Source organism: Dipodomys ordii, unplaced genomic scaffold (genome assembly GCF_000151885.1).
Source record: "Dipodomys ordii isolate 6190 unplaced genomic scaffold, Dord_2.0 Scaffold4, whole genome shotgun sequence".
In the NCBI taxonomy this organism is placed as follows: Eukaryota; Metazoa; Chordata; class Mammalia; order Rodentia; family Heteromyidae; genus Dipodomys; species Dipodomys ordii.
In genome coordinates this window covers 35851880-35877180 of record NW_012267220.1, presented here as the reverse complement: position 1 = coordinate 35877180, position 25301 = coordinate 35851880, and the positions used below count along the sequence as shown (strand labels likewise).

At 39.1% G+C, this 25301-nt stretch overlaps 1 protein-coding gene across 3 annotated transcripts; it reads right to left on the bottom strand.

Moving 5' to 3' along the window:
- Positions 1–4117: 4117 nt before the first annotated feature.
- Golga7 (golgin A7) lies at positions 4118–25284 on the bottom strand. 3 transcript variants are annotated; one of them, XR_001175452.1, is made up of 7 exons: positions 25213–25284; positions 24862–24994; positions 18709–18861; positions 11038–11139; positions 9660–9727; positions 5923–5994; positions 4118–5483 (listed from the first exon to the last, which is right to left on the bottom strand). XR_001175452.1 is itself a non-coding variant. In XM_013026653.1 (6 exons), the coding sequence occupies exons 2-5, from the start codon at positions 24970–24972 to the stop codon at positions 9689–9691; spliced, it is 405 nt and encodes a 134-aa protein (XP_012882107.1). In that variant the 5' UTR covers positions 24973–24994; positions 25213–25284; the 3' UTR covers positions 4118–5483; positions 9660–9688. The 3 variants fall into 3 exon arrangements, 2 of the variants coding, with proteins under 2 accessions (XP_012882107.1, XP_012882099.1); XM_013026653.1 differs by lacking the exon at positions 5923–5994; XM_013026645.1 differs by lacking the exons at positions 5923–5994; positions 25213–25284 and adding an exon at positions 25126–25206 and having other exon boundaries at positions 9660–9722.
- Between the last annotated feature and the right edge of the window lie 17 nt (positions 25285–25301).

Here is a 25301-nt window from a genome sequence, read left to right as displayed (position 1 = left end):
TCTCAGCCATGCTGTCTTTGAACTTAACATCTTACCATTTTTTTGTGTGAAATGACTGGGCATGGACACATTTTGAGAACTTCATGTAAGGTCATTCATGGAAAGCCATTGAAAAGGCATTGAAAGAATTGTTTTTCTGTGGGATAACTCTGAAACCAGATTTCTCAAATTTATCTGCATATGGGTAATGATTTCTTTAGCTGAAAAAATATAGTAAGCTTTGTAAGTTTTTTAAAGCACCCAACTTCCAAATTAGACACAGAATCATATTTGCAACTTAATGATTATTTCCTTTTCACATGTAGTACCTATAAATTATATCTCTTGAGATGTTGTACTTGCAATCCTAAGGGCTAAGAGGCCTGAGTTAAAAAAGAAAACATGAAAATATAAGTTTATTCCATCCTAAATACTTCAGTTATACTTCTGGCAGGGGGTGCAGCTCAGGGTACAGAACATGCTTAGTTGGGTTCAATCCCCAGCACTGAAAACCAAACCCAACCCACTTCTTACATGTTTCTCATTGGTAAAAAATAAACTTTGTAATTAACATCTATCTCCAATCTATGAGAAAGAGGACTGGATGATTATGCTATATTCACTAACCATCCAGACTAGTCCTTCGTAAGAACAAGGTCATCAATCCATTGACAGGGCAAAGCCCTTGTACCAGGATCACTTTCCTGCACTGCTGCACCAGGACTGTCTCCAATGGTCTTTGTGGAAGACACATTCAAAACATAACTACATGAATGCAGTTATTCAAGCACAGAATCTTTCAAACACCTATGAAAGTAGGAATTGGACAATGAAAAAACATTTGTGCACTGTATATGAGGCACAAAGATGTGGAAAAGTTGCACTTGTCAATCTTCTCGTTGGTATTGACACATCCATTGTCTGAGCCCTGGCATCTCAGAGTTGGAGCTTATGAAGTTACACCACTCTCTCTGAAAAGTAACTGCCAAAACAAGTATGATCATTTCCTGGTAACAAAATACACATGCACATTAAGATGAAATATCTAGTGGACTCTCCCCAACCTCCTTTTTTGGAGAGGAGTATGTAGTCCAAGCTTCCTTCTCCCTTGCAATCCTGCTGGAGCCTCCAAAGTGCTAGGATGACAGGTGTGTCACCACCCCCAGCATCAGAAATTCTTTGAAGAGGGCTGGGAAGTGGATCAGTGGTAGAGCGCTTGCCTTGCAAGCCTGAGGCCCTGAGTTCGATTCCTCAGCACCACATAAGCAAAAAGAAAAAAGCCGCAAGTGGCGCTGCGGCTCAAGTGGTAGAGCGCTAGCCTTGAGCTGAAGAGCTGAGGGACAGTGCCCAGGCCCAGAGTTCAGGCCCCATGACTGGACCAAAAAAAAAGAAAAAAAAAAGAAATTCTTTGAAGAGATGACTGATGAATCTGAAGACTTTTTATTTTGTGGCGCTAGGGATGAAATCCAGGGCCTTACATATCAGGCAAGTATTCTGTAACAGAGCTACATCAGCAGCCCAAATATGAAGTTTTAAAGATTTCATTATCCAGGTAAAAAGTGACAGCAGAGCAGGGTGTTGGTGGCTCACATCTGTGATCCTATCAGGAGGCTGAGATCTGAGGATTGCTTTTCAAAACTAGCCCGGGCAGGAAAGTCCATGAGGCTCTAATATCCAATAAACCACCAGAAAACCAGTGGCACTGTACTCAAGAGGTGGGCACTAGCCTTGAGCTGAGGGATGGTGCCCAGGCTGAGTTCAAGCCCCATCACACACACAAAAAAAAGTGACAACAGAAATAAGTCATCATCATGGTTGATAAATACATTTCTCTGATAACATTGAACAAAAAGCAGGCAACACTTGCTTAGGAAACATGATATAGACCACCAAAGCTCCAGTGTTCACAGTCAACCTGGACAACAGTGACAATCTCTTAAAAACAGAAAACCCAATCCCAGAAGTCCCTGGTAGCATAAAACCTGCTTTAACTTGAACTGACTCTTAAATAAGAAAGAATCTTTGGTAATGTCTGATTTATAAAACTACTTTTGCAGCCAGGTGCCAGTGGCTCACACCTGTAATCCTAGCTACTCAGGCCTGAGATCTGAGGTTCACGGTTCAAAGCCAGCTGGGCAGAAATGTCTGTGAGACTCTTATCTCCAATCAACTACCAGGAAACTGCAAGTGGTGCTATGGCTCAAAGTGGTAGGTAGAGTGCTAGCCTTGAACAAAAAAGCTCAGGGACAGTGCCCAGGCCCTGAGTTCAAGCAAAATGGAGGTTTAAGTATTTAAAAAGTTCCTGTGGAACTTAAGTTTTAGGCAGATTTGTGCAAAACTTTACATCTGTTCTTGCAGAAAATACTTATAATGCAGAAAAGCCATAACCCTTCCTCCTGTTGTGTTATCTGATATGGAAGCAAACTACAAGGACTGCTGTACTTCGGAAGTATATTAGCGATTATAGTGTAAAACTTATGTGTGGGCACCCTTAACAATTGAGAACAAGAAAAATATGAATTAGATGTTTTCTATTCTCTTCACATTTCTGTTCTGAGTACTAGACAGTACTCAGTATTAGTATATTCAGTATTAGTGCTCCTATCAAAACTTTTTCTAATTTTTAATTATTTTTCCAGTCGCAGGGCTTGAACTCTGGGCCTGGGTGCTAGGTCAAGACTAGCACTCTACCACTTGAGACACACCTCCATTTCTGGCTTTTTCTGTGATTAATCAGCAATGAGTCTCAAGAAACTTCCTGCCCAGGCTGGCTTCAACTGCAATCCTCAGATCTCTGCCTCCTGAGTAGCTAGGATTACAGACATGAACTACCAGCACCTAACATGTCTGTTTTACATTTAAAACTATTTGTGTCATTAGATAGGAAAGAGATGTTGAATTTTCACATAAATTAGTTTACAAAAGAAAAAATATTAGAATATAGACATAATCTTCTACTAAATTGTGATTCTTTACAAATCTTTTTCATGTTAGTCATCAGATGATCCTAGATGGAGCAATAATTGTGATGAGTTTCCTAATGAAGCATTCCAATCTCTTTGTATACCCGCAAAAGCTCCAACTGTGTGAAAAATAAAAATAAAACCACTGGGTGGGTGGCTCATACTTGGGGTCCTACCTCATACTTGGGGTCCTACCTCTTTTAGGTGGAGAAAAGGAGCCAGGTTTTAAAGTCAGCCCAAGCAAAAAGCTATGGAGATCCTATCTCAACTCAAAATCCCACCATGGTGAAGCCTGGGAACCCTGCCAACACAGGAGCTCAACGCAGGAAGACTGGATTGGGTTAAGCTCTGCTATGCATAAACAAAAACATAAAAATATTAAAATGAGACAGGGTGCCAGTGGCTCACACCTGTAATTCTAGCTACTCAACAGGCTGAGATTTGAGGATGCTGGTTCAAAGTTAGCTTGGGCAGAAAAGTCCACAAGACTTTTATCTGCACTTCAAGCCCCAGAACCTGCACCAAAAACAACAAACAAAACACTAAAGGGCTGAGGGAGTGGCTCAGGAGGTAGAGCCTACTTAACAAGTGTGAGTTCCAAGTTTAGTGTTATTAAAGAAGAAAAAAGAGAAAAACAATTTTTAATTTTTATCTATACCAACATATCTAGTTTTTTTTTTTGCTTCCAGTCATGGGGCCTGAACTCTGGGCCTGGGTGCTATCCTTCAGCTCTTCAGCTCAAGGCTAGCGCTCTACCACTTGAGCCACAGTGCCACTTCTGGCTTTTTTCTTTTTGCTTATGTGGTCCTGAGGAATCGAACCCAGGGCCTCCGGCATGCAAGGCAAGCACTCTACCACTGAGCCACCTTCCCAGCCCCTCTAGCTGTTCTTAAAGCATATAAATAAACAAGAAGGTATTTAAAAAATCCTACTCCCTGGAAGCTGTACAGTGTTTCAAGTAGTAGAGTGCCAGCCTTGAGCAAAAAGCTAAATAAAAAGCTTAGCTTTTTCGCACTCAGGCCCTGAGTTCAAGCACTGTAACTAGCACAAAATATAAAACAAAAGAGAAAGAAAAAAATCCTATTGCACATTGTACCGATGGTTACAGAACTTCTATTTGCCAAAATGGAATGCCGTATTATTTCAAGTCACACCAAGTATTCACACAGAGACAATTTGTTTAAGAAAAGTTTTACTAATGTGTTAATATTTCAGCAAAGTTAAAGTTATTGCAACAGGTTTAAAAGGCAGACACACTATTACAGGCTATAAAGTAATGAATAAGTTTTATACAATTAAATATTACAGACAGATGGGATATATTAACTACCAGACAGAAATTAAATTTGTAAGACTAAATCCAGTATTAGCACCTACAATATCTCTGAAAGTTGGAACTTTTTAACTGCTTCATTCTCTAATACATTCCTTAACTTTCTCCCAAAACAGTGCTCTCAAATCCTGAAAAAAATGGAGAACATAAGAAACTCCAGTACTAAGAACGTATAGACAAAAGAACTAGAAATCTCGACTGAAGACTTGAGAGTTTCACATGGGTCACTTAGCTCACTTTATTTGAACCAAACCTAACATTTCTGTGTACTGAATACTGTATATGAGGAGAATATGGATCAGAAAGTTTGTCAGTAGGATTAAAAATTAGCAATATACAGTATTATTCCTATCAAACTTTTTCTCATAAGTTATATTTATAACAAAACTATAATTAAAGTATTTATTACACTGTGTATTACACATTCAGGAACAGAGCAGGGACATTTATGTGTTTGACAATTTAGCATCCACTTCATTGTGCTTATTTGTGTAAATGAACAAGCAACACAAACCACATCTTCCCACATCCAAAGGTAATGCAAATCAACCTGTCTCCCAAGAAAAGAATGAACATTGCATTAAATACTGATTTAATGAGCAATAATTGCTGTAATAAAACAAACAACATTATACTTCCTTTTTCTTTGAGCTTCGGCTCGAGAAACTGAACAGCAGAAATAAATCTTAAGATCTGAAACATGGCAGAAATGAGTTCTCTGAAATCTGGGAGATGCACTGGCAAAACCACAGACATAATACACCCCTCACCTAGAGAAAAGCTTTTTATTAATCTGAATTTTGGCTAAGATATGACTTCTTGAATATAAAGCTACCAGGGAAACTGGCTCAAGGAATGAAGAGAACCAATGGCAATTTCTTACCTGGTAGCAGGTAAGAAAGAAACTTTGTATTAGGCCCTCTAACTGCATACTTTATTAAATGACTGAATTAAAAAAAGTGAAATGCTTCATTGTATTTTCTCAGAAGCTAATCAAAAGATGACAAGTCCTGCACAATTTGGAGACACAAAGTGGATGCTGAGTGACTAGAAGTCACATCAGGTGTGGAATTTTAGAAAGTTAGTCCTTGGCGTAAATGGCACCATGGCTCTGGCAGCAGATACAAAGGAATGATGCTCTGGAGAGGAGGTAGGGACACTCTGCGATCGGCCCATGGACAGATGAGGGTTCCAGCTGGAGGTGGGATCTGTAAGTAGAGGTGAAAAGTAAGTATTTTAGAAATGGATGTTAAACATGACCTCTAAAACTATCCTTACTATGTCAAAATGATAGGTCCACCCAGGAGAAATGTCCCCTTCCTTTTGTTCTCTTTCCATTCACCCTAGAAGTCCCCACCCAGCACCTGTAAGGCAAGCAACTGGCATGCCAACGGGTAGAGGGAGGTCCCTCAGGCTCTGAGGTCATGTTCCCATCCTCTGAAACTCCCACGTGGTTTAGGTGGGAGAGGGAGAAGCCAAACTGTGGCCCACAAAGCCTGTGGAACAAGAGTATGGCAGGAGAGATTATATAGGGGAGAGCAGGAAGTGTGGCCACAGCAGATGTGGAGGTGGCTTCACCCAGAAGGAGAGGAAATGGCCTGGGGGGGCACCTCCCATTGCCCCCAGGCATGACAGTTGCTCACTTACAGGTGCTGGCCAGGGACTTCTAGGGTTCAAGGGAATACAACAATGGGAAGGGGCCATTTCTCCTGGGAGGACCTAACACAAATGATAACAGCTTATGTTATTTTCCCTTAACCCAGAATTCTAAGAAAATTCTAGGATTTTTATCCAAAGCAATATACAACATAATAGTCTAGAAATCAAGTCATGTACACTGACATCTCCAACACACTGGGAGAGGTGGTGCAGCACAGGGCCATTGCGGTCACAGGGAGAGGGTGCCTTGACAGCCACTTACCTGTTGTCTAACCTTGGACAAGTACCTTCAGTTCTCTGGGCCTCAATCTCTCTCTCTCTCTCTCTCTGTCTGTCATGGGGCCTAAACTCTGGGCCTGGGCATTGTCCCTCAGCTCTTCAGCTCAGGGCTAGCACCTTACCACTTGAGCCACAAGACCACTCCAGCTTTTTCTGCTTATGTGGTGCTGAGGAATTAAACCCAGGGCTTCATGCATGCAAGGCAAGCGCTCTACCACTGAGCCACCTTCCCAGCTCCCTCAGTCTCATTTTAAAAAAAGAAGATAACAATATGTGTGTAGCATAGTTGTGATGATGAGTCATTTACTGTAGTGCTGGCACTAGTGCCAACAAGTATGACATTTTTATTATTGTTTATTACTATGTTAATCATTTCATTTTTTAAGTAAAGATAATCTTTTTTTTTTTCTGGTCGTGGGGCCTGAACTCTGGGCCTGGGAGCTGTCCTCAGCTCTTCAGCTCAAGGCTAGCACTCTACCTTGAGCCTCGGTCCCACTTCCAGCTTTTTCTGCTTATGTGGTGCTGAGGAATTGAACCCAGGGCCTCATGCATGCAAGGCAAGCACTCTACCACTGAGCCACCTTCTCAGACCCTAATAAAGATAATCTTAAGAAGAAACATTATCAGCCTGTCTAATAATATAGCTATGAGTAGAAACCTGACATTAAAAAATTAGGAGGGGAAAATACTTTAGGAATTTTTTTTAAAATGTCATCACCATAGTTTGTATATATTTCTGTTAAATTTCTAATCCCACATAACACACTTCAATCTGCAGACACCTGTAGACTTAAGAAAACTGGTAGAGGGGCTGGGAAGGTAGCTCATGCATGCATGAGGCCCTGGGTTCGATTCCTCAGCACCACATACACAGAAAAAGCTGGGAGTGGTAGAGCACTAGCCTTGAGCTGAAGAGCTGAGGAACAGTGCCCAGGCCCAGAGTTCAGGCCCCTCAACTGACAAAAAAAAAAAAGGAAAAGAAAACTGGTAGAAGTAAATGTATTGTTACAGTCATCCATCCTCAAAGATCTCAGCCCACACTAGATCCTGGAACTTGGGAAACATATAGCATTGAAAACTAAAGTGAGTTGAACAAAAATATTTGCATCCATGAAACTCTCCAGAAGTTCCTAATGTAAATCTTTCCCATTCAAAATTTCATAGTTGTTTGACTATTGATGGATTAGCCTCTGGTGTGTAATTGCTTAAAGCATCAAACTACCTCTGCAACCATCCTACTAAGCAGCAATAGCTGCAGGATGAGTCATGACAAACAGCTCGCCAGTAACTGCAGCTGCAACGGATAAAACAAACAGCCAATGTCACAGAACAAAAAAACCACAGTTTCTGGTTGCTCATCTGAGAAATATCAGTTTAGAAATTGTATGTGAGAAAATATGGACAAGTAACCCTACGTGTTCTAAAACAATACTTTTTAACTAAAAATATGGTAGATGTCATGATTTAGATCTAAAAGTAGGTATTTTAGAATGTTGAGGATTCAATAAATGACACGGGAGTGGACAAAATGTTTTAAAAACAGCTACTGAGAAAGAGAAGGGGATAATCATCATCCACACAGACAAACTCTTTCCTTTATGTTCCTCCAGCTGCTACAAACACTGAAAGGAAGGCTCAAAATAGGCCTTTTTAAAAAGCCTGGCATAGCTGGGTGCCAGTGGCTCACGCCTGTAATTCTAGCTACTCAGGAGGCTGAGATCTGAGGATCTTGGTTCAAAGCCAGCCTGGGTAGGAAAGTCTGTGAAACTCTTATCTCCAATAAACCACCAGAAGACCAGAAGTGGTGCTGTAGCTCATGTGGTAGAGCGCTAGCCTTGAGCTGAAGAGCTGAGGGACAGCGTTCAGGCCCAGAGTTCAAGCTCATGACTGGAAAAAAAAAAAAAAAAAGCCTGGCTCACACCTGTAATACCAGCTACTCAAGAGGCTGAGGTCTGAAGATTATGGTTCAAAGCCAGTTAGGGCAGGAAAGTTTGTGAGACTCTAATCTCCAATTAAATATCCAAAACCCAGAAGTGGAGCTGTGACTAAAATTGTAGAGTACCAACCTTGAGCAAAAAAGCTCAGGAACAGTGCCAAGCCCTGACTCCAAGCTCTAGGACTGATACAAACAAATAACCAAATAAACAACTTTTTTCACTTGATGGTTAATCAGACTTGAGGTGACATTCCAATAATTAGCCAGCACTTTGGCTATTTAATCTATTTGTAAAGTGAGAAAAACACTTTATAGGGTTCTTGTGAAATTTAGGACTCAATACATTCCCTGGCACACAGCAGGTACCTTCAAAATAGCACTGTTGCTATAGAGAGGAACATGCCTGAGTTTGTGCTGCTTGATAATTAGCAATAAGAATCTATAAGCCAAGTTAATTAGAAAATTGTAGCAACAGAATACTTGTGAGCACACAACTGAAATGGCAGAATCAGAAGTCTGGGCAGATTTACCTATGGTCCCCCAACAAGTTTTGCCTATAGATATCAATATTAAGTAATCTTTTATTTGTTAAGGGACATTATTGGCTATAGAAAAACATTTACAGTAAAATACCAGTGGCTCACACCTGTAGTCTTAGCTGCTATTCAGGAGGCTGAGATCTAAGGATTGAGGTTAAAGCCAGCCTGGACAGGAAGTCCATGAGACTCTTATCTCTGATTAATCACCAGAAAGCCAGAAGTGGTGCTGTGGCTCAAAGTGGTAAAGTTCAAAGCTCAGGGACACAGGGACAGCACCCAATCCCTGAGTTTAAGCCCCAAGACCGACCTCCCCCTTGCCAAAAAGAATTTATATTCTAGACCTGGGAGTGGTGGCATACTCCTACAATTACAACTTCTAGTCAGGTTGAAGCCAGAGGACTGTAAGTCTGAAGCTAGCCTGGGATATTTAGCAAGTCTTATCTCAAAAAGAAAAACAACAAATCATTAAAAACAAAAAACTCAAATTCAAAAACCAAAAATTGAAATATTCTAAACAAAGGAATGAAATTTATTGTCTAGCTATCATATATTTTCTTCTCTAACACCCACTTAAATATAATGAATGAGGTATATGAAACCTTCCCACTCCTCTTGAAAAGCTTCGTTGCTTATTAAAGCCATTTGTCACATGGGAGGGCAAGGCAATTTCTGTACTGATTCTTATATACAAAATCCAACATTTAAGTATCTATGAGTCTTAAAATATTAAAGCAAACCAAACCAAATAAACTACTCCCTAAAAAAAAAAAAAATCAAAGCAACAATGAAACCAGTCTGAAGACACTACAGAGGAAATAAATCAGGATTATCTCTTATTACTAAGTTGAATTTGGTTACATATTTAAGTAACAAGGTAACAGTGATTAGTTTAAAACAATATAATGCATGATTTGATCATTTATTTACTATGTAGGGAAAGCTGCTTATCAAACATATGACTTCATATTTACCTTTAATTCTATGGCTTATCTTCCACTGCTCAAACCTCTGTCTTCATAAATGGTAATTTCAATCTAAGCAGCATGGCTGTTAAGAAAATACACTGTAGAAAGATAATACATAGAGGGAAAAGGGGACTACAGCGAGGTATAGTGGTGCAATGCCTATAATCCCAGCATTCTAGATGTAGAGACAGGATGATCACAAGTTCAAGGACCGCCTGAGCTATGTAGTAAAGACCCTATCTAAAAAATGCAACAAAAGTGGGAGAAAAATGAGGGGGGGAGTAACAAGTTCGACAAGAAATGTACTCATTACCTTACTTATGTAACTGTAAACCCCTATGTACATCACCTTGATAATAAAATTAAAATTTAAATAAAAAACACCAACACCCTCCCCCCTCCCCCTGCAAATGCAATCAAGAAACCATCATCAAAAAACTCCCAAGCAAAAAAGTGACCAACACCAGACCAGCAAAATCTGCAGACTTTGCTTTCAATCTGCCTTGCTTATTTTAAAATTATTAGAATGGTTTCCTATTTAAGCAAAATATGCTTTCTCTACTTTGTTAAAAATTTAACAGGTAATTTTGTAATATTCCATGCATAGTTCCTTCACAAGCATCAAAGATTTTTTAAAAAATCAGAAAGGATGCTTTATTTCTTATTTCTTGACTGAGAATCCATAGCAGTAATGAAATTCAGGGATTCAAACATGCCCTAAAATTTATGAAAACTTTCTCTTAGGAGAGGGTTCATGACCCCTGAAGTATAATGAAACTGCTGAAATTATTATCAGCTGCAAGGCCCTGGTTTAAAAAACAATATATTTACCCATTACTTCAGTTATCAAGCTAAATTAGCTTTTAGCAATTTTATTTATGAATTCACTTAGTGATTTTTCGAAGCTTACTGCCTCTAAAAACATGTAGAGTATGTCCAAGGTAATGAAATGATACATTTGGCAGCTGTAACTGATTTCAACTACTCAGAGGAACCCTGAGAACTGCAATTCATTTGGATGACAAGTCTCACCACATTATGGGTTTGTATGTTTCAAAGGGGCTTCAAGTTCAGTTTCTACAGCTGCAATGCATTACTCAGACAACCCCCATTATTACTACAAGATGCCCTAAGAACCGCCACCAAGAAAGATGGTAACTAGAATACTAAACAATCCAGAGATCTGTACAATACAAAGGATGGAGAAAATGCTTTTAGAAAAAATGTTGGTGACAGGATGCTTATGGTATGAAATTCACACAGAAACTTCCCAAGGCAAATGTAAGAGACTGGAGTTAAATTCTCCTTACCCAATGTCAAATAGTGTCATCAAAATTTTCCTTTTATAAATATTTAGACTTTATAATCTGGACTAAAAAGATACAACTCGAAGTCCTCTCTCAATGGGGTCTGTCAGGAGGAGGCCTTGGGGAGCATATATCTTCTCATTCTGTTCTTGAATATATTTGGAGACTTTCTTCAGAACCTGACAGAAAGAAACCCCAGCTTAGTTATAATTTCATCTAATTTATCTTCAAGTATCATACAGATCTCAAAATATTCAGATGGTAGAGTAAATTTTTAAGGCATGTTGTAAGAGAACAGAATTCTGATTATCTGGCTGGTTACAATAAGTTGCATAGACCTATAGCACAGTGTGCTGTTCTTTTCAAGTCAAAGCAGAGTAAATGCAAATGTATATAAAAATATGATAAATACCCAACTCCATTCCTTCTTACCTCCTTGTCTCAGTCTTAGACAAGGAGGAAATAAACAGATTATATATACAATGGCTAGTGTTGCTTCTACTTCACAACTGATAACAAAATGGGGCTAGTTATTATCACTTCTTCTAATATCAAAGTCCTTGGCCTTCTCTTTTTAACACTTAAGAACTGTTTCTTCCCTCCTTTATACATTTTTTACCTATTTTAAGCAATGACACAAGGTTGTCCTTTTAACAAGAGTGAGCTCTGTTGGGTACAATGGCATATGCCTGTAACCCAGGAGGCAGAGATCAGGAAGACCATGGTTTCAGGATAGGCTAGGGAAATGTCAATGAGACCTCATCTCAACAAACATGCCTATGGTCCTAGCCATACAGAAGGTATAGGTAAAAGGTCTATCCAAAAATCAACTAAAGCAAAAAGGGCTGGGGCATGGGTCAAGTGGTAGAACAACCACCTAGCCAATGCAGGCCTTGAATTCAATTCCCAATATACCCCTCAAAAAATAGTTATAAACAACCATACCACATAAACCACACCAAACAAACCAAACGATAAACAAATAAACCTGAAGGGAACCCTGAAAATTTAAAACTAGAAAGTTTATTTCCTTTGCAAAACATGTTAATTTAATTGAGTTTCTGATCAAGACAAGAATCTTGCATCATTTCTATGTTTATATGTAGTGCTGTTCTGTACTATGCTCTTTCTTATTTTCTAGACAGGAACTTAAATGTATACGTTTAGTACTAAGCTTGTAAAAGTCAAAGCAAATGGTGACAAATACCAGATACAGTAAAAAGGAACTTCTAGAAATAGCAAAATCTACAGCTTTACAAAGGCAATTCTGAGACAGATAAGATAGAAGAAAATCTTAATAGCTTTATTCAAAACCAAACAGTTACATATTTTACTTCATGCTCCCTCATCTTATCCCTTTTTCTAGCTCTAATGTTTAAATTAGGCTTTGATTCAGCTCTTTAAATTACTATACATCTACTTAAATTTACACTATTAGCAATGATAAAGTTGCAAATGTAATCAGAACATAAAGGGAAAAAAGAACTATATGAAAATAAAGTTGGAAGTTAAGCAATGATATCAAAGTGTATGATGTACCAGGCCAAACTAAACAAGTAGGATGTTACAATTTAGATGACTGCTGTAATTGATTTAAAATTTAAATGTACTCTAAATAATTCTCTTAGTGAAGGAAAATAAAGTTTACTCATTTTACATCTTTGGAGATATAAAAACAGTGTGATATTATTGAAAAAGCAATCTGCCTGGCTCTCTAATAAATTAAAAATACTATTTTTGAAAAAAGAATTTTTTTTTCCCTACCAAATTTCCTGGTACAATACATAGCACTATCTCATTTGCAGCTTTCAAAGAATCTGAACTATCCTTGGGTCATTTTGAACAAAAACCTCCTTAGGCACTATCTTAGATCAGTGTGTAATGAACAAAAGGAAGCAGCTCATAAGGATGTCCATTTTAGGACTCTCAATCTTCTTTCCAATTTCCTTCTCAGCAAAACTGCCACAGTGTAAAACTGGAGATTGAGTCTTCCCTTCATCCCAGTTCATTAATACTAGAGAGGACACTCAGAAAAATGAGTGCATGATTAGTTTTGAAGGAAGGCTCTCTTCAGAACAATTTTCCCACTTCCTTTACTTGGGCACAGGTTACGAGTAAGAAAACAGCATTCGTTTATTTGACTCGAGTGACTGTTGCACAAAGTTTTAATTTAAACTTAAGTAACATTCACAAGTAGTTGAGTAAAGGTTTAGAGAGAAAATGATTAGTTTTCTTTTTGTATAAGCTCCAGATCCTATTATACTACTTTGGTAAAGGAAGAATTAGCTTAACTAGGATGCTTATAAACTTCTCGTCTCTTCAGCAATATGAACCATCAATACACTCATATTATAGTCCCTCATGCTACAATATCAAGCACCATACTCATCACAAGACACTTTTGGTTCATCTTTTACTCACACTTTATGTTTGATAAATCAATGTCGAAACAAAGCATAACATTTAACAGAGTTCCTTATTCTCAGGTTCTCCATAAAACCTGAATTTGTATAATATTTACAAAATGAAACACAATCAGCCTCCAGAAAGAACATTAAACTGGAGACAGTCTATTCTATCTTCAAGAAAACCAGTTCCAGTGAGGCTCAGTGAGAAAATCAGGATCTAAGTTTTCAGCAAATATTCAATGTCCTAACTGCTGGCTTCATAGCTCATAGCACACAGGCAAAAGGGATGCTTTCTAGCTGATAAACAAGGGAGACAGTTACGGAGGAGAACCTCTACAAGCTCATTTGTCCCCTACTTATAATAGATGACAACAATAGAACAAAACACTGCAGTCTTCATGTTCACTTCAAATCAATAAAAAGCATACTCTAGGGTAAAAACATACAATTGTTCCAGCAAGTTTTAAAAGGCTGATTTACAATTTCAAAAACTTTTAACCAGCATAACAAAGTACAAGTGTTAGTTATCATATTTGGTGAACCATTTATAAACTAGAAATTTTAGTGTTTAAAACAACAGACCCTAAATGACTCAACCCTGTTCTTTCATAAAATAATAAGTAGCACAGAAATTCCTAGAGGACAGACTAGGGAAAAGGGTTATTGTCCTTACTTTTCTGTCATTTTACCTAAACTAGATATTTAGAAAGTTTTCTAGACTATATATTAATTATTCCAGTTATTAATTTTACATGATATAGTTATTCACTTTCAGTTTCTAAACATAATCATCTATTTAAAAAATGTAGTCAGGTTTTTTGTTTTTGTTTTGCCGGTCCTGGGGCTTGAACTCAGGGCCTGGGCACTTGTCCCTAAGCTTCTTTTGCTCAAGGCTAGCACTCTACCACTTGGGCCACAGTGCCACTACAGGCTTTTTCTGTTTATGTGGTACTGAGGAATTGAACCCAGGGCTTTATACATGCTAGGCAAGCACTCTACCACTAAGACACATTCTCCCAGCCTGTAGTCAGGTTTTTAAGTCTTGTTTTCTTAACTACTTTTATTTAGTCTTTACTTGCTTTATAATATATACTCTATAAAAAGAGACCTTGAATAAAACTATAAAGGAATCACTTATATATTCTATAAACCCAAGTGTGTGTGTGTGTGTTTGAGCCTGGTGCTGGTAGCTCACACCTTGTAATTCTAGCTATTCAGGAGGCTGATATATGAGACTCTTGGTTTTGTCCAGCCTGGGCAGGAGAAGACTATGAATTTGTATAATATTTACAAAATAAAACTACCAAAAAGCCAGGAGTGGAGCTGGGGCTCAAGAGGTAGAATTCCAGCCTTGAGCCAAAAAATAGTAGAGCAATGCCTAACAAGCAAGAGGCTAAGTTCAAATACCAGTACTTTAAAAAAAACAACAAACACAATAAAACCTTGTATGACTTCACAAATACCCGATTAAAATGGCCAGCACTGGTGGCTCATGCCTGTAATCCTAGCTACTCAGAAGGATGAGATCTGAGGATAGAGGTTTGAAGCCAGCCTGTGCAGGAAAGTCTGTGAGACTCTATCTCCAATTAAGCACCAAAAAGGCTGAAATGCAGCTATGGCTCAAATAGTAGAGTGCTAGCCTTGAGTTCAAAAGCTCAGGGACAGCGCCCAAGCCCTGCGTTCAAACCCCAGGACTGACATGCATGTGCACGTGTGCAAGCACGCGTGTGCGTGCACACACTCACACATACACACACAGTACATACACAGAAGTGGAGCTGTGCCTTAAGTAATAGAGGGCTAGCATGAAGTAAAAAAGCTCAGGGATAGTGTCCTGGCCCTAAGTTTGAGCCCCATGATCAGCACAAAAATAAAAACACAAAAACTTTGTATAGATGTAACTTCCCTCCTTTGTTATATTCATCTCCTTCCCAAGTCTTGGTTTTATTATCAACATCTCTTGAAATAACTTGCATTCTTCTAATCTCAGTGCCCTGTTTCTGGTCCAAGCAGTGATCACCTTTACTAGAACTTCTTGGGATCTTCCTGTTTCCCTATTTCCAGTCTTAAGCTTTTGTCCTACAGAGCAAAAGGATCTAAAGATCTTTCTGTGCCTCTCTTGTGGAAAAATCTTTGAGTAGCTTCCCTTTGTACTAGACACAAAATTTACATTTCTTTATTCATTCCTGCATGAAACAGTTCCTGTTTGCCTTTTCAAATTCACCTCTAGTCATTTTGCCCCTCCTCTAGAGCCACACCACCCATCAATTTTCAGTTCTGGTGAACCAGCAACCTTCATTCATTCCCCATCTGCCTGAATTACATTGAGTGGCAGGTTAAATGTCATCACCTTAGATGTGTTTTCTGGTCACAGTCTAAATCAAGTCCTTCCTATTATTTTCTGTCAAAGGCAGGTTTTTTTCCTTCACTTATCACAACTTAGAATTTAGATGGTTTGCCAGGCACAGGGTCACAACTGTAAATCTAGCTACTCAGGAAGCTGAGATCTGAAAATTGAGGCAGGAAAGACCAGGAGACTCTTACTACTAATTAACTACCAAAAAGCCAGAAGTGCAGCAGTGGCTAGAGCACCAGCTATTAGCAAGAAAGTTAAAGGACAGAATCTTGGCCTCAAGTTCAAACCCAAGTACTAGTACACATGTGTGCACAAGCATGCATGCCCACACAGAATTTAGTAGTTTTACTTCCTTCCTTGTTACTGCCAGTTTGTTACGATTAAGTTACAAACTCCACAAGGTAGGTCAGCAACCACTTTTGCCTTATTCTGGTATGTCCCAGACACATTGCTTAGTATACTGCTTGGCACATAGTAGGCTTTCAATAAATGTTGATCAAATAACAGGTCTCTTAGCATTCACTTACCAAATGTGCTATCAAAGAGAAAATACTAAAACTCAGCAGACTGAAAACTGATACTAAGCCTTGTTAACTTTTGATTTTTGAAAGGTAAGTTAGCTGCTTCTCTAAGTGATAGGACTTAGGCTACATATATATATATATATATATATATATATATATATATATATATATACACACACACACACACACACACACACACATATTTTTACGTAAGATATAAACTATAGTGAAGACTAAGAGGATACACATCAGAAGACTTGTTAGTAACCACAGCAGCATTTTGGCCAACGGCTTACAGTATTTTAGGTACAACTATACCTGTTCTCCATCACATGGAGTGTAAGACAATCACAGGGTATTTCTATCAGGTAGGATACAATATAGATGATATTTACAGTGCTTCATTCTTTAAACATTGTCAGACTTATTGGATTTGTTGATCCACAGTGATCAACTTAAGGCCATTTATTTCACACATTCAAAGAGTACCTCTTATACTCAATACATATTAGGAATTAAGAGGAATACAAGAATGGCTAGATCATTGTCTATAGTTGAACAACAAATAGGACAAGACCATAAGCTGTTAAATTATGAAGTAGAATATGGCAGGTGCTAAAAATGGGATAGAAATCAAATGTTATAACGGTACAGAAGAGAGAAATAATTCTGATTAGAAGTCAGGAGAAGTTTAATGGAAGTGGGAAATAAGAACTGGTGTCATTTAAATATGGGAAGAATGCCATTCTAAGTGGAAGAAAATATCATAGGGTATCTTCAGTGACTGATAAATAATCAGATTTATTTGCCAAAGAAAGGGAGGGGAGACAGCTGGTAAGGTCAAACTGGAAGTTAGCCTGAGAAGATTCAACTTGACCCAGTTAACAGTAAATGGGAAGGCAGGGAAGGTCTCTAACTTAGCAGGAGTGGCAGGGGAAGGACAGTGTGTTTTATGAAGACACAGGAGACAGATTGGCAATACAAAAGATGAGTAATGAGTCAGAAGACTATACTCCGATATTGACAGAGGAAATCATGAAAGTTAGTAAATGGGAAAATGAAAGGTATTTTAGTTATTGACAATTATTTTCTCCTTTTATCCTTTGCACCTAAAGATGGCACTAGAAAGAAGGAGTGTTATTGATCAAAATGGTGAAGTGAGAGATTTGAATTTTGGACATTTCGACTTGAGAAGCCAGCTTTTCTGGATCTGATAGGCAGGTAGGAAGAGAAGAAGAAGAAGAAGAAGAAGAAGAAAACTCAGGTAATGTCAGAAATTAGGGGTAATAAAGCAAAAGGATTCTTAGGAACCTGGATAGAATGAGAACATACCTATTTTCTACAGCCACCTTACTTTTTTTCCCCATATATATTTTTTATTTTAAAAATACTGTACAGTGGGCTGGGAAGGTGGCTCAGTGGTAGAGCGCTTGCCTTGCAACCATGAGACCCTGGGTTCGATTCCTCAGCACCACATAAGCAAAAAAGAAAAAAGCCAGAAGTGGCGCTGTGGCTCAAATGGTAGCGCACTAGCCTTGAGCTGAAGAGCTGAGGGACAGCGCCCAGGCCCCATGACCAGACCCCCCCCCCAAAAAAAAATACTGTACAGAGGGATTATAGTAACATGAGTAGGGTAATGAGTACATTTCCTATCAAGCATTGACCTTCTCCTTTGTTTTTCCCCTGCCATCCTTTTTCTTCCCAACTCCTCCCTACACTCTCCGACCCTGAAACTGTAAAGTTAGTTTTAAATATACTGTCTTATACATCTCATGGTTACAATGGGTCAACCCATTGTATTTTTCAGCATTTTGTTATATCCCTTCCCCTCCCCAAATTATAAAAATGTATATACAAGATGCAGGACAGCAGCATCAGATACAGTGAAAACAGGGGTTATACTGTGGGGGAAGAACATACAAGAGAAACAAGAGAATCACATAGTACATTATAAGTATGTTAAAAACAATAGCAAGAAAGAAAAAACCACTTGTGTCCCTGTCTTGGAGTTCATTTTACTTACCATCTTATATGGTCATATGTAAATAGCTTTTGACCTTTTTTGCTTGTACTAGTTATTGCAAATAAGGGAAGCTGTGGGACCTATTTTTCTTTGGGTCAAATCTTTCCATTTCCTAACAAATGAGGCAATGTCATTTTTTCTGATGGAGGCACAGAATTCCACATATACCACATTTTCTTGATCTATTCATCTACTGAGGGTACAGCCACCTTAATTATAGGCCAATCTGAACACTGGTATATCAACTCCAAGAGGACATACCAATTTGATCCATTTCTGAAACACTTGGACTCATTTCTAGGTGCTCTGAACATAGAACAACAAAATATGAATTATTATTATAAATGCCCATATAGTTAATTGTTGCTATGTAAATAAGTATGTAATAAACTTCTTTATGATTTTAAGAGACTTTTGTGAATACAAATGTAACGTACCTTCTCATAATGGGTTTCCATGCACAAGAAGATGGTATATGCTGTTAAACAAGCCAAACAGCCTTCAAGATATGACTGGCCCCCAAGCTTCTCTGCTTCTGCATAAAGATTATTTAGAGTTCGAACTGTTTCTTCAAATTGCTGCCTATCAATCTGTAGAGAGGAAAGAATTTAAAATTAAGTCTTCAAAGAAAGATCAGAAACTCACCAATACTTGCTTTCATGCTTTTGTTTTTTTTTTTGGGGGGGTGGTGTAGTCTTAAGAGACTGAACTCAGGTTTCATGCTTGCCAGGTAGACTTTCTACCCGATGAGCCTTCCCCAACCCCTTAAAAAAAATTGTGATTTTTTTTATTGATGGGCGACAATTTTAGTCCTAAGCATCACTACATTGGGTACAATTGGTATAGCCCCTTTTGGGGTTGGTCATTTTTGAGGCAGGAACTTGCTTCAGGCCTTAGCTTTCATACTCCTCCTTATGTTTTCCCATGTAGGTGGGGAGATAGGCTTGTACCACTGTACCCAGTTTTCATGCTTCTCCAATAACTGGGATGACATGTGAGTACCATTAAATTCAGCCCTTGGATGAGATGGGAGTCTACTGGCAACTACTTTTTAGGTGATTAAATTTGGACCCAATCTAAGCTACTGCGTGGGGTTTAATTTTATCTATCTCATGAATACTGAGTAGCTTCAGGGCTTGATTTAGTACTTCTTTATATTAGATTTCAAGTAACTTAATTAAACAACCCAATCTATTTGTAATTTTTCAGTCATACAATTTCTTCAATTTACTTATACTCATTTTTATTAAACACCTTCTATAAGATACCATGATCAGCCTAAAAAATGCTGTTTCAATGCTCGAGTTTAGTTGTGCTAGCAGACAGATATGCACACATAAAAGCACAACACAGTGAGTACTATTAATAAAGGCATATATAAAGTACAGTGGGGGCACAAAAGGAGGAAGTTCCCTTTACTTGGGGAGTACTATTTAAGATAGTACTAAAACACTGGAATTTATATTCCTTCCCATAATGAAGAGGGAAAAGGAATGGTATTTAAAACATTGATCAGGGGCTGGGAATGTGGCTTAGTGGCAGAGTGCTTGCTTAGCATGCATGAAGTCCTGGGTTCGATTCCTCAGTACCACATAAACAGAAAAAGCCCGAAGTGGCGCTGTGGCTCAAGTGGTAGAGTGCTAGCCTTGAGCAAAAGAAGCTCAGGGATAGTGCCCAGACCCTGAGTTCAAACCCCAGGACTGGCAAATAAACAAAAAATTAAAAACTATTCATCAAAAGGAGCAAATTCTATATTCTATTTGCCCAGTCTCCTATTTTTTGTAACACCTGTTTTGTTACTAAAAACTACTGTTGAACTGACACATAACTCTTTACACCAAATCATTCTTGTTACATCTTTCTATTCAGTGACATTATTGTATGTTTAAAGTTGCCATTCACTGCCCAATGATAGTTTAGTCAAAAGACAGACTGCATATATAATAGTAGTTCTTCAAGATGATTTAATTTCTTAGTTACATGGCAGCCTTCTTAGTTTGTGGAAGACCACTATTTCACACATAAGGAAATGATCTGAAACATTTCTTGATCATGTGCTGTACACTTATAATACTATGATTTAATTTTTCTCTCTAGTTATCTTTTACATTCTTCTTCTAGTAGTGTTTTGTACATTTCAAATGTCAATACTTTGATTGATTGATTGATTGTGCTAGTCAACTTGTGAACTCAAGGCCTGGGTACTGTCCTTGAGCTTTTGTGCTCAAGGATAGCACTCTACTACTTGAGCCACAGCTCCACTTACAGCTTTTTGGTGGCTAATTAGAGATGAGAGTTTCACAGACTTTTCTGTCTGGGCTGGCTTCAAACTGCGATCCTCACATCTTAGGCTCCTGAATAGCTACCAGGTGTGAGCCACTGGTGCCCAGTTACTTTCAATTTAAAAAAATTTTTTTTTAACAGTTCTGTGGCTTGAACTCAGAGCCTGAAGTCTGTCCCTGAGGTTTTCTGCTCAAGGCTAGTGCTCTATCATTTAGCCCATAACTCCTCTTTTGGCTTTTTGGTGGTTAACTGGAGATAAGAGTCTCACAGACTTTCCTGCCCAGGTTGGCTTTAAACTGAGATCTTCAGATCTCAGCTTCCTGAGCAGCTAGGATTAGAGGGTGAGCCACTAGTGCCAGGTTCATACTTTGGGAATTTTTAAGTTTTTTTTTTTTTAAAGCCCTTACCAAATCACTGTAGATCATCTGTCTCTTATGCCTCTTATGCCTCTCTTATTCCTAAAACTAATAACTTTATGAGTTTTTTCTTTCTTTCATGAAATCCTTCTTTAAGTATTCAGGAGAAAAACACCCAACCCCCACCCCCCAAAAAAACATTAATATATTCTAGGCAAAAGTTTCCAAAAGAAACTTTGTGTGTGCTTGTGTGTTGTAAGAGATGAACCTAGAGGCTGTCTCACAAGTTCAGTAACCACTCTACCACCGAGCCACATCCCCAGCTCAAGAACATGGCTTTGGAAAGCATAAAACAATTCTTGATCCACTTTAAGTTATTAAAATCTTTTAGGTTAGAAGAAGCTGTGATCAGTTTTGTCTTTAGTATAGAAAGTAAGGATAATTAAGACCTTTAGTATAGGTCTTAATTGTCAAGTGGTATGAGAAAGTTTAATGTCACCTTTAAAGTACTTTTAACTTTGTTTTTGAAAAGGAGCTTTGCTTATCCTGAGATGCTAAGATTATAGGTGTGAGCCACCAGAGCCCAGTATTTAAAGAATATTTTGAGTTTCTGACAAGGGAAGGTTGGATATAGATTGTTTTAAGATGTGTCAGAATTGTCATCTGGGAACCTAAGTCTCAGTTCTCCTTCCTTCAGAACAGAGAATGGCTCAGTGAATACATGTTAGTGGCAAAGTACCATATGCATCTGACTATGCCTAAATTAGTGCCTTGTGCATTAATCAAGTTTGCTTTGAATTATTAATCCTTTTTTTGGGGGGGAGGATAAGAACTGAACCCAGGGCCCTGTACTAGAGCTACTAGAGCTACTCTCCCAGCATTTTTTTTTTTTTGTTTTTGAGATAGGGTCTTGCTAACTTTGCCAGTTATAACTAACTTTGTCAGGCTACACTTGAAGGCATATCCTTCTGCTTCTGCCTCCCAAGTAGCTGTGATTGTAGGGTGTATGCTAGCACACATGTCAATGCCTTAAGTTTCTTTAGGTAAGATTCAGAACCATGAGATTCAAATTAGGATACTCTTATTTCTTTCACATTAGAATTATTGTTTATACCAAGAATATCAATTCTTAAATTATTCCGAGATTGTAATGCTTTACTAGTTGGAAGCAGGCCAATTAGAAGAAAAAAGGAATAAAGCATTAAAAAAGAAAAACATTAAATAAAAAAAAAGCTTCTGATAGGCTAGGGGTATGGCTCAGTGATAGAGCACTCGGTGGTAGAGTATATACCCTGGGTTCAATCTTTTTCACCATTAGGAAACAGCAGTAACAACAAACAAGCAAAAAACAAAAAAGGAAGTTTCTGAAAGGTTATTATAAAAAAAGGAAAACTTTCTAAAAAATCATCGAAGGGCTGGTTGCCTGTGGCTCACACCTGTAATCCTAGCTACTCAGAAGGCTGAGATCTGAGAATGGTGGTTCAAAGCCAGCCCAAATAGGAACCTACCTCTTCTCTACAATTAACCAAAAAAGTGGGAAGTGGACAACACAAAACATTTGCATATTATTTTTTATTCTATTAAATAGCTAAAAGGAACACCAGAGTAATCAGCAACATGTCTAGGGTAATTAATAAACAGAGAAGAAACTTCTCTTCACATAAAGCAAGGAAAACAACTGTACCATTTAAATTTAAACACAACACAGGTGGGGAAAAAACAAAGCTTCTCCAAGCTTTTTTAAGTGCAAGCCAGTGTTTTAACCCAAATATCTAAAAGAAAGAAAATTCAAGGTCACAACTGAATAGTAACATAAAATTCCACATAACAGTACCACAGGTGGCTCAGGTGTATATAAAGTCAAAGAAGTAAAAGGATTCCAGAAGTTAGCAACATCAATTTCCTGTAACACTATCAGTAGTGTTGTGTCTACACAGGCTTCTGTACTGAGACAATAAATGTTCTACCACAAACACAGTGGAAGACTAGTGTCTGATTCTGCATATATATATGTTTGGCTCAAGTGTGAGGTGGAACTTTGACTTTTAAACCTATAAACAATGGTATCTTGTAACATGCCCAATAAGTGTGGTAAAAGAATATTCATATGTTGATTTGACAGAAAATAAATCGCAGAAAGTTACAATTTCCACTAGAGGCTTAATAATAAAAAATCTGATTCATTCATGTATATCTTAACAAGTAAGTTACAAGTTGTGATGTTAAATTATTTAAAAATAATATTTGGGGGCTGGGAAGGTGGCTCAGTGGTAGAGTGCTTGCCTTGCATGCCTGAGGCCCTGGGTTCGATTCCTTAGCACCACATAAGCAAAATGAAAAAAGCCGGAAGTGGCACTGTGGCTCAAGTGGTAGAGCACTAGCCTTGAGCTGAAGAGCTGAGGGACAGCGCCCAAGCCCAGAGTTCAGGCCCCATGACCGGACCAAAAAAAAAAAATAATATTTGGTAGTTTTAGCTTAATGGCAACCTGTTCAATGTCTATCTCTCCCAACCACTGTTTAAACGCCCAACTATTGTCACAGATTTAACTAATTATCATTGACAACAAAATGTACTGTTCACATAGCATTTCACAAACAAATACAAACATTTTTTTTAGGCCAGGTCTTGCTATACATAGCACAGGCTGGTCCTGACATCAGGATCCACCTGCTTAGTTTTCTGAGTGCTGGAATCACACAGTTTATGCACTATATATTTAAGGTGGATTTGATCTTTAACTTTGGGTCACTAGCCAAAATGCACTTATAAATCAAGCTGAAGGAAACTATAAATGATCATTGTTCATTTTCCAACTTTGGCAATTAGGCAGAACCTATTTCGATACAAACCAATCATTGCTGGCACTAGACAGAGATCAAACCCTGGGTCTCACACACTCTAAGCACTGGAGCTCCAAGCTATAGCCCCAGCCTACAAACCGACTTTAAATGACTGCTACACATTTCTCCAGTAAAACTCATCTCCACCCACTTAATCTATGACCAGCATTTCTTGAATCCACACCCACTTCATGCCTAGTTCCCTCCCTGCTGTCACTCACCCTCCATATCAAAGAGGAAACATTCATAAAATTTGATTCCAGCTAACCAGGAAACAGAATCTACATAGTATGGCTCAACAACAAAAGAATTGCTGTATGGCTGGGTGTATACATATGAACACAAGAAAACACACACACACACACACACACAAACACACACAACTCCACTGAACTTTTACAATAGGATACAAGTGTTGTGTATTAAATATGAAAAAATAGAAACAAACCTCGGTCTCATTTCTATAGGCAAAGATGTCCAAAGGACCTATATCTTGAAGACAGTTTAGATATGCAAACCAAACAGGTAGCTCCTAGTAATCACAACTGGGAGTGACTGAGTTCAAGGCCGGTTCTGAGATATTTTCCTGTCTGGGGCCAAGCAATGCTCTACATTTTTCAGGTTCCAAGAATGTCTGTCTGCCCCGCCTGGCAGCAGTAAGATCATGGTGACCTATGCGGCCAGCACAGTGATCACAAATGCCAGTCATGAGTATGATGATGTTTTCTCTTGGTAGAGAGGTAGGAGGATATAGTACACAACTTGTTGAGTGGGATGGCCTGGAGCTTCAAGAATGTACTCATCATAGTTGTCAATCACCCAGAATTGGGGGAGGAGGGCAGGAGCAACAGAGTAATGAGACTGCTGGGTACAACAGGTTGCTGGCACTGGGCATCATAAAATTCTATAGATCACACCACGGGGTTTGGCCTTACTCACTCTTCCCCAAGCACTAATGTAACCTTCTCTGGCCATGTTCCTCCTCTCCTGTCTGTTCCTCCCCAGAATCGTGAGACATTCAGCGGGCCGGAAGTCGGCCTAGCCCATCTCCGTCTTCGGGAGTCCCCCTCCCTGGCCCCGGGACAGGTGCGGGGAAGCTAGACTGCGTACCCTGTTCTCCAACTCTGCGGGAAACTTGGTCTGGAACTGACAGCGTGTGCCACTGCTGTAGTCGCGCTGAATGAACACCTTCCCGGACACCGGCGCCTGCTGCGGCCTCATGGCGAGGACAGGACCCGCCGCCCTGCAAGTTCAGAAAGGAGGGGCACCTTGGTCAGATCCCCGGCCTGGACCCGGGATTCTGGCCCGCCAGCCCCTAGGACCCACCCAGCGCCCAAAGCTGCCCAAGGCCTGCGTCTCGTCTCCCCCTTTCCCCCATGCTGCTGCAGGAAGGCTTAAGCTACCGCCCCTGCCCAAACCCCGCGCCCCCGAACATCCAGGTTCGGTCCGGGAAACACGAACCCGCCTCCTCGGCCCTCCAGCTGCTGTCGCGCTGCGCTCGCCGTCACTTACGCTCTGCCGCAAAAGCCTTTTCCCCCCGCCCCTTAGTT

Coding starts and splice junctions, on each gene's coding strand:
- Golga7 (XM_013026645.1), bottom strand. CDS start 24,972: ATGAGGCCGCAGCAGGCGCCGGTGTCCGGGAAGGTGTTCATTCAGCGC. Junction 11,140..18,708: donor TGGAAACCCATTATGAGAAG/GTACGTTACATT, acceptor TCTTTCTGTCAG/GTTCTGAAGAAAGTCTCCAA. Junction 9,723..11,037: donor TTGAGAGAGGACTTCGAGTT/GTATCTTTTTAG, acceptor CATGCTGCTTAG/ATTGAAATTACCATTTATGA.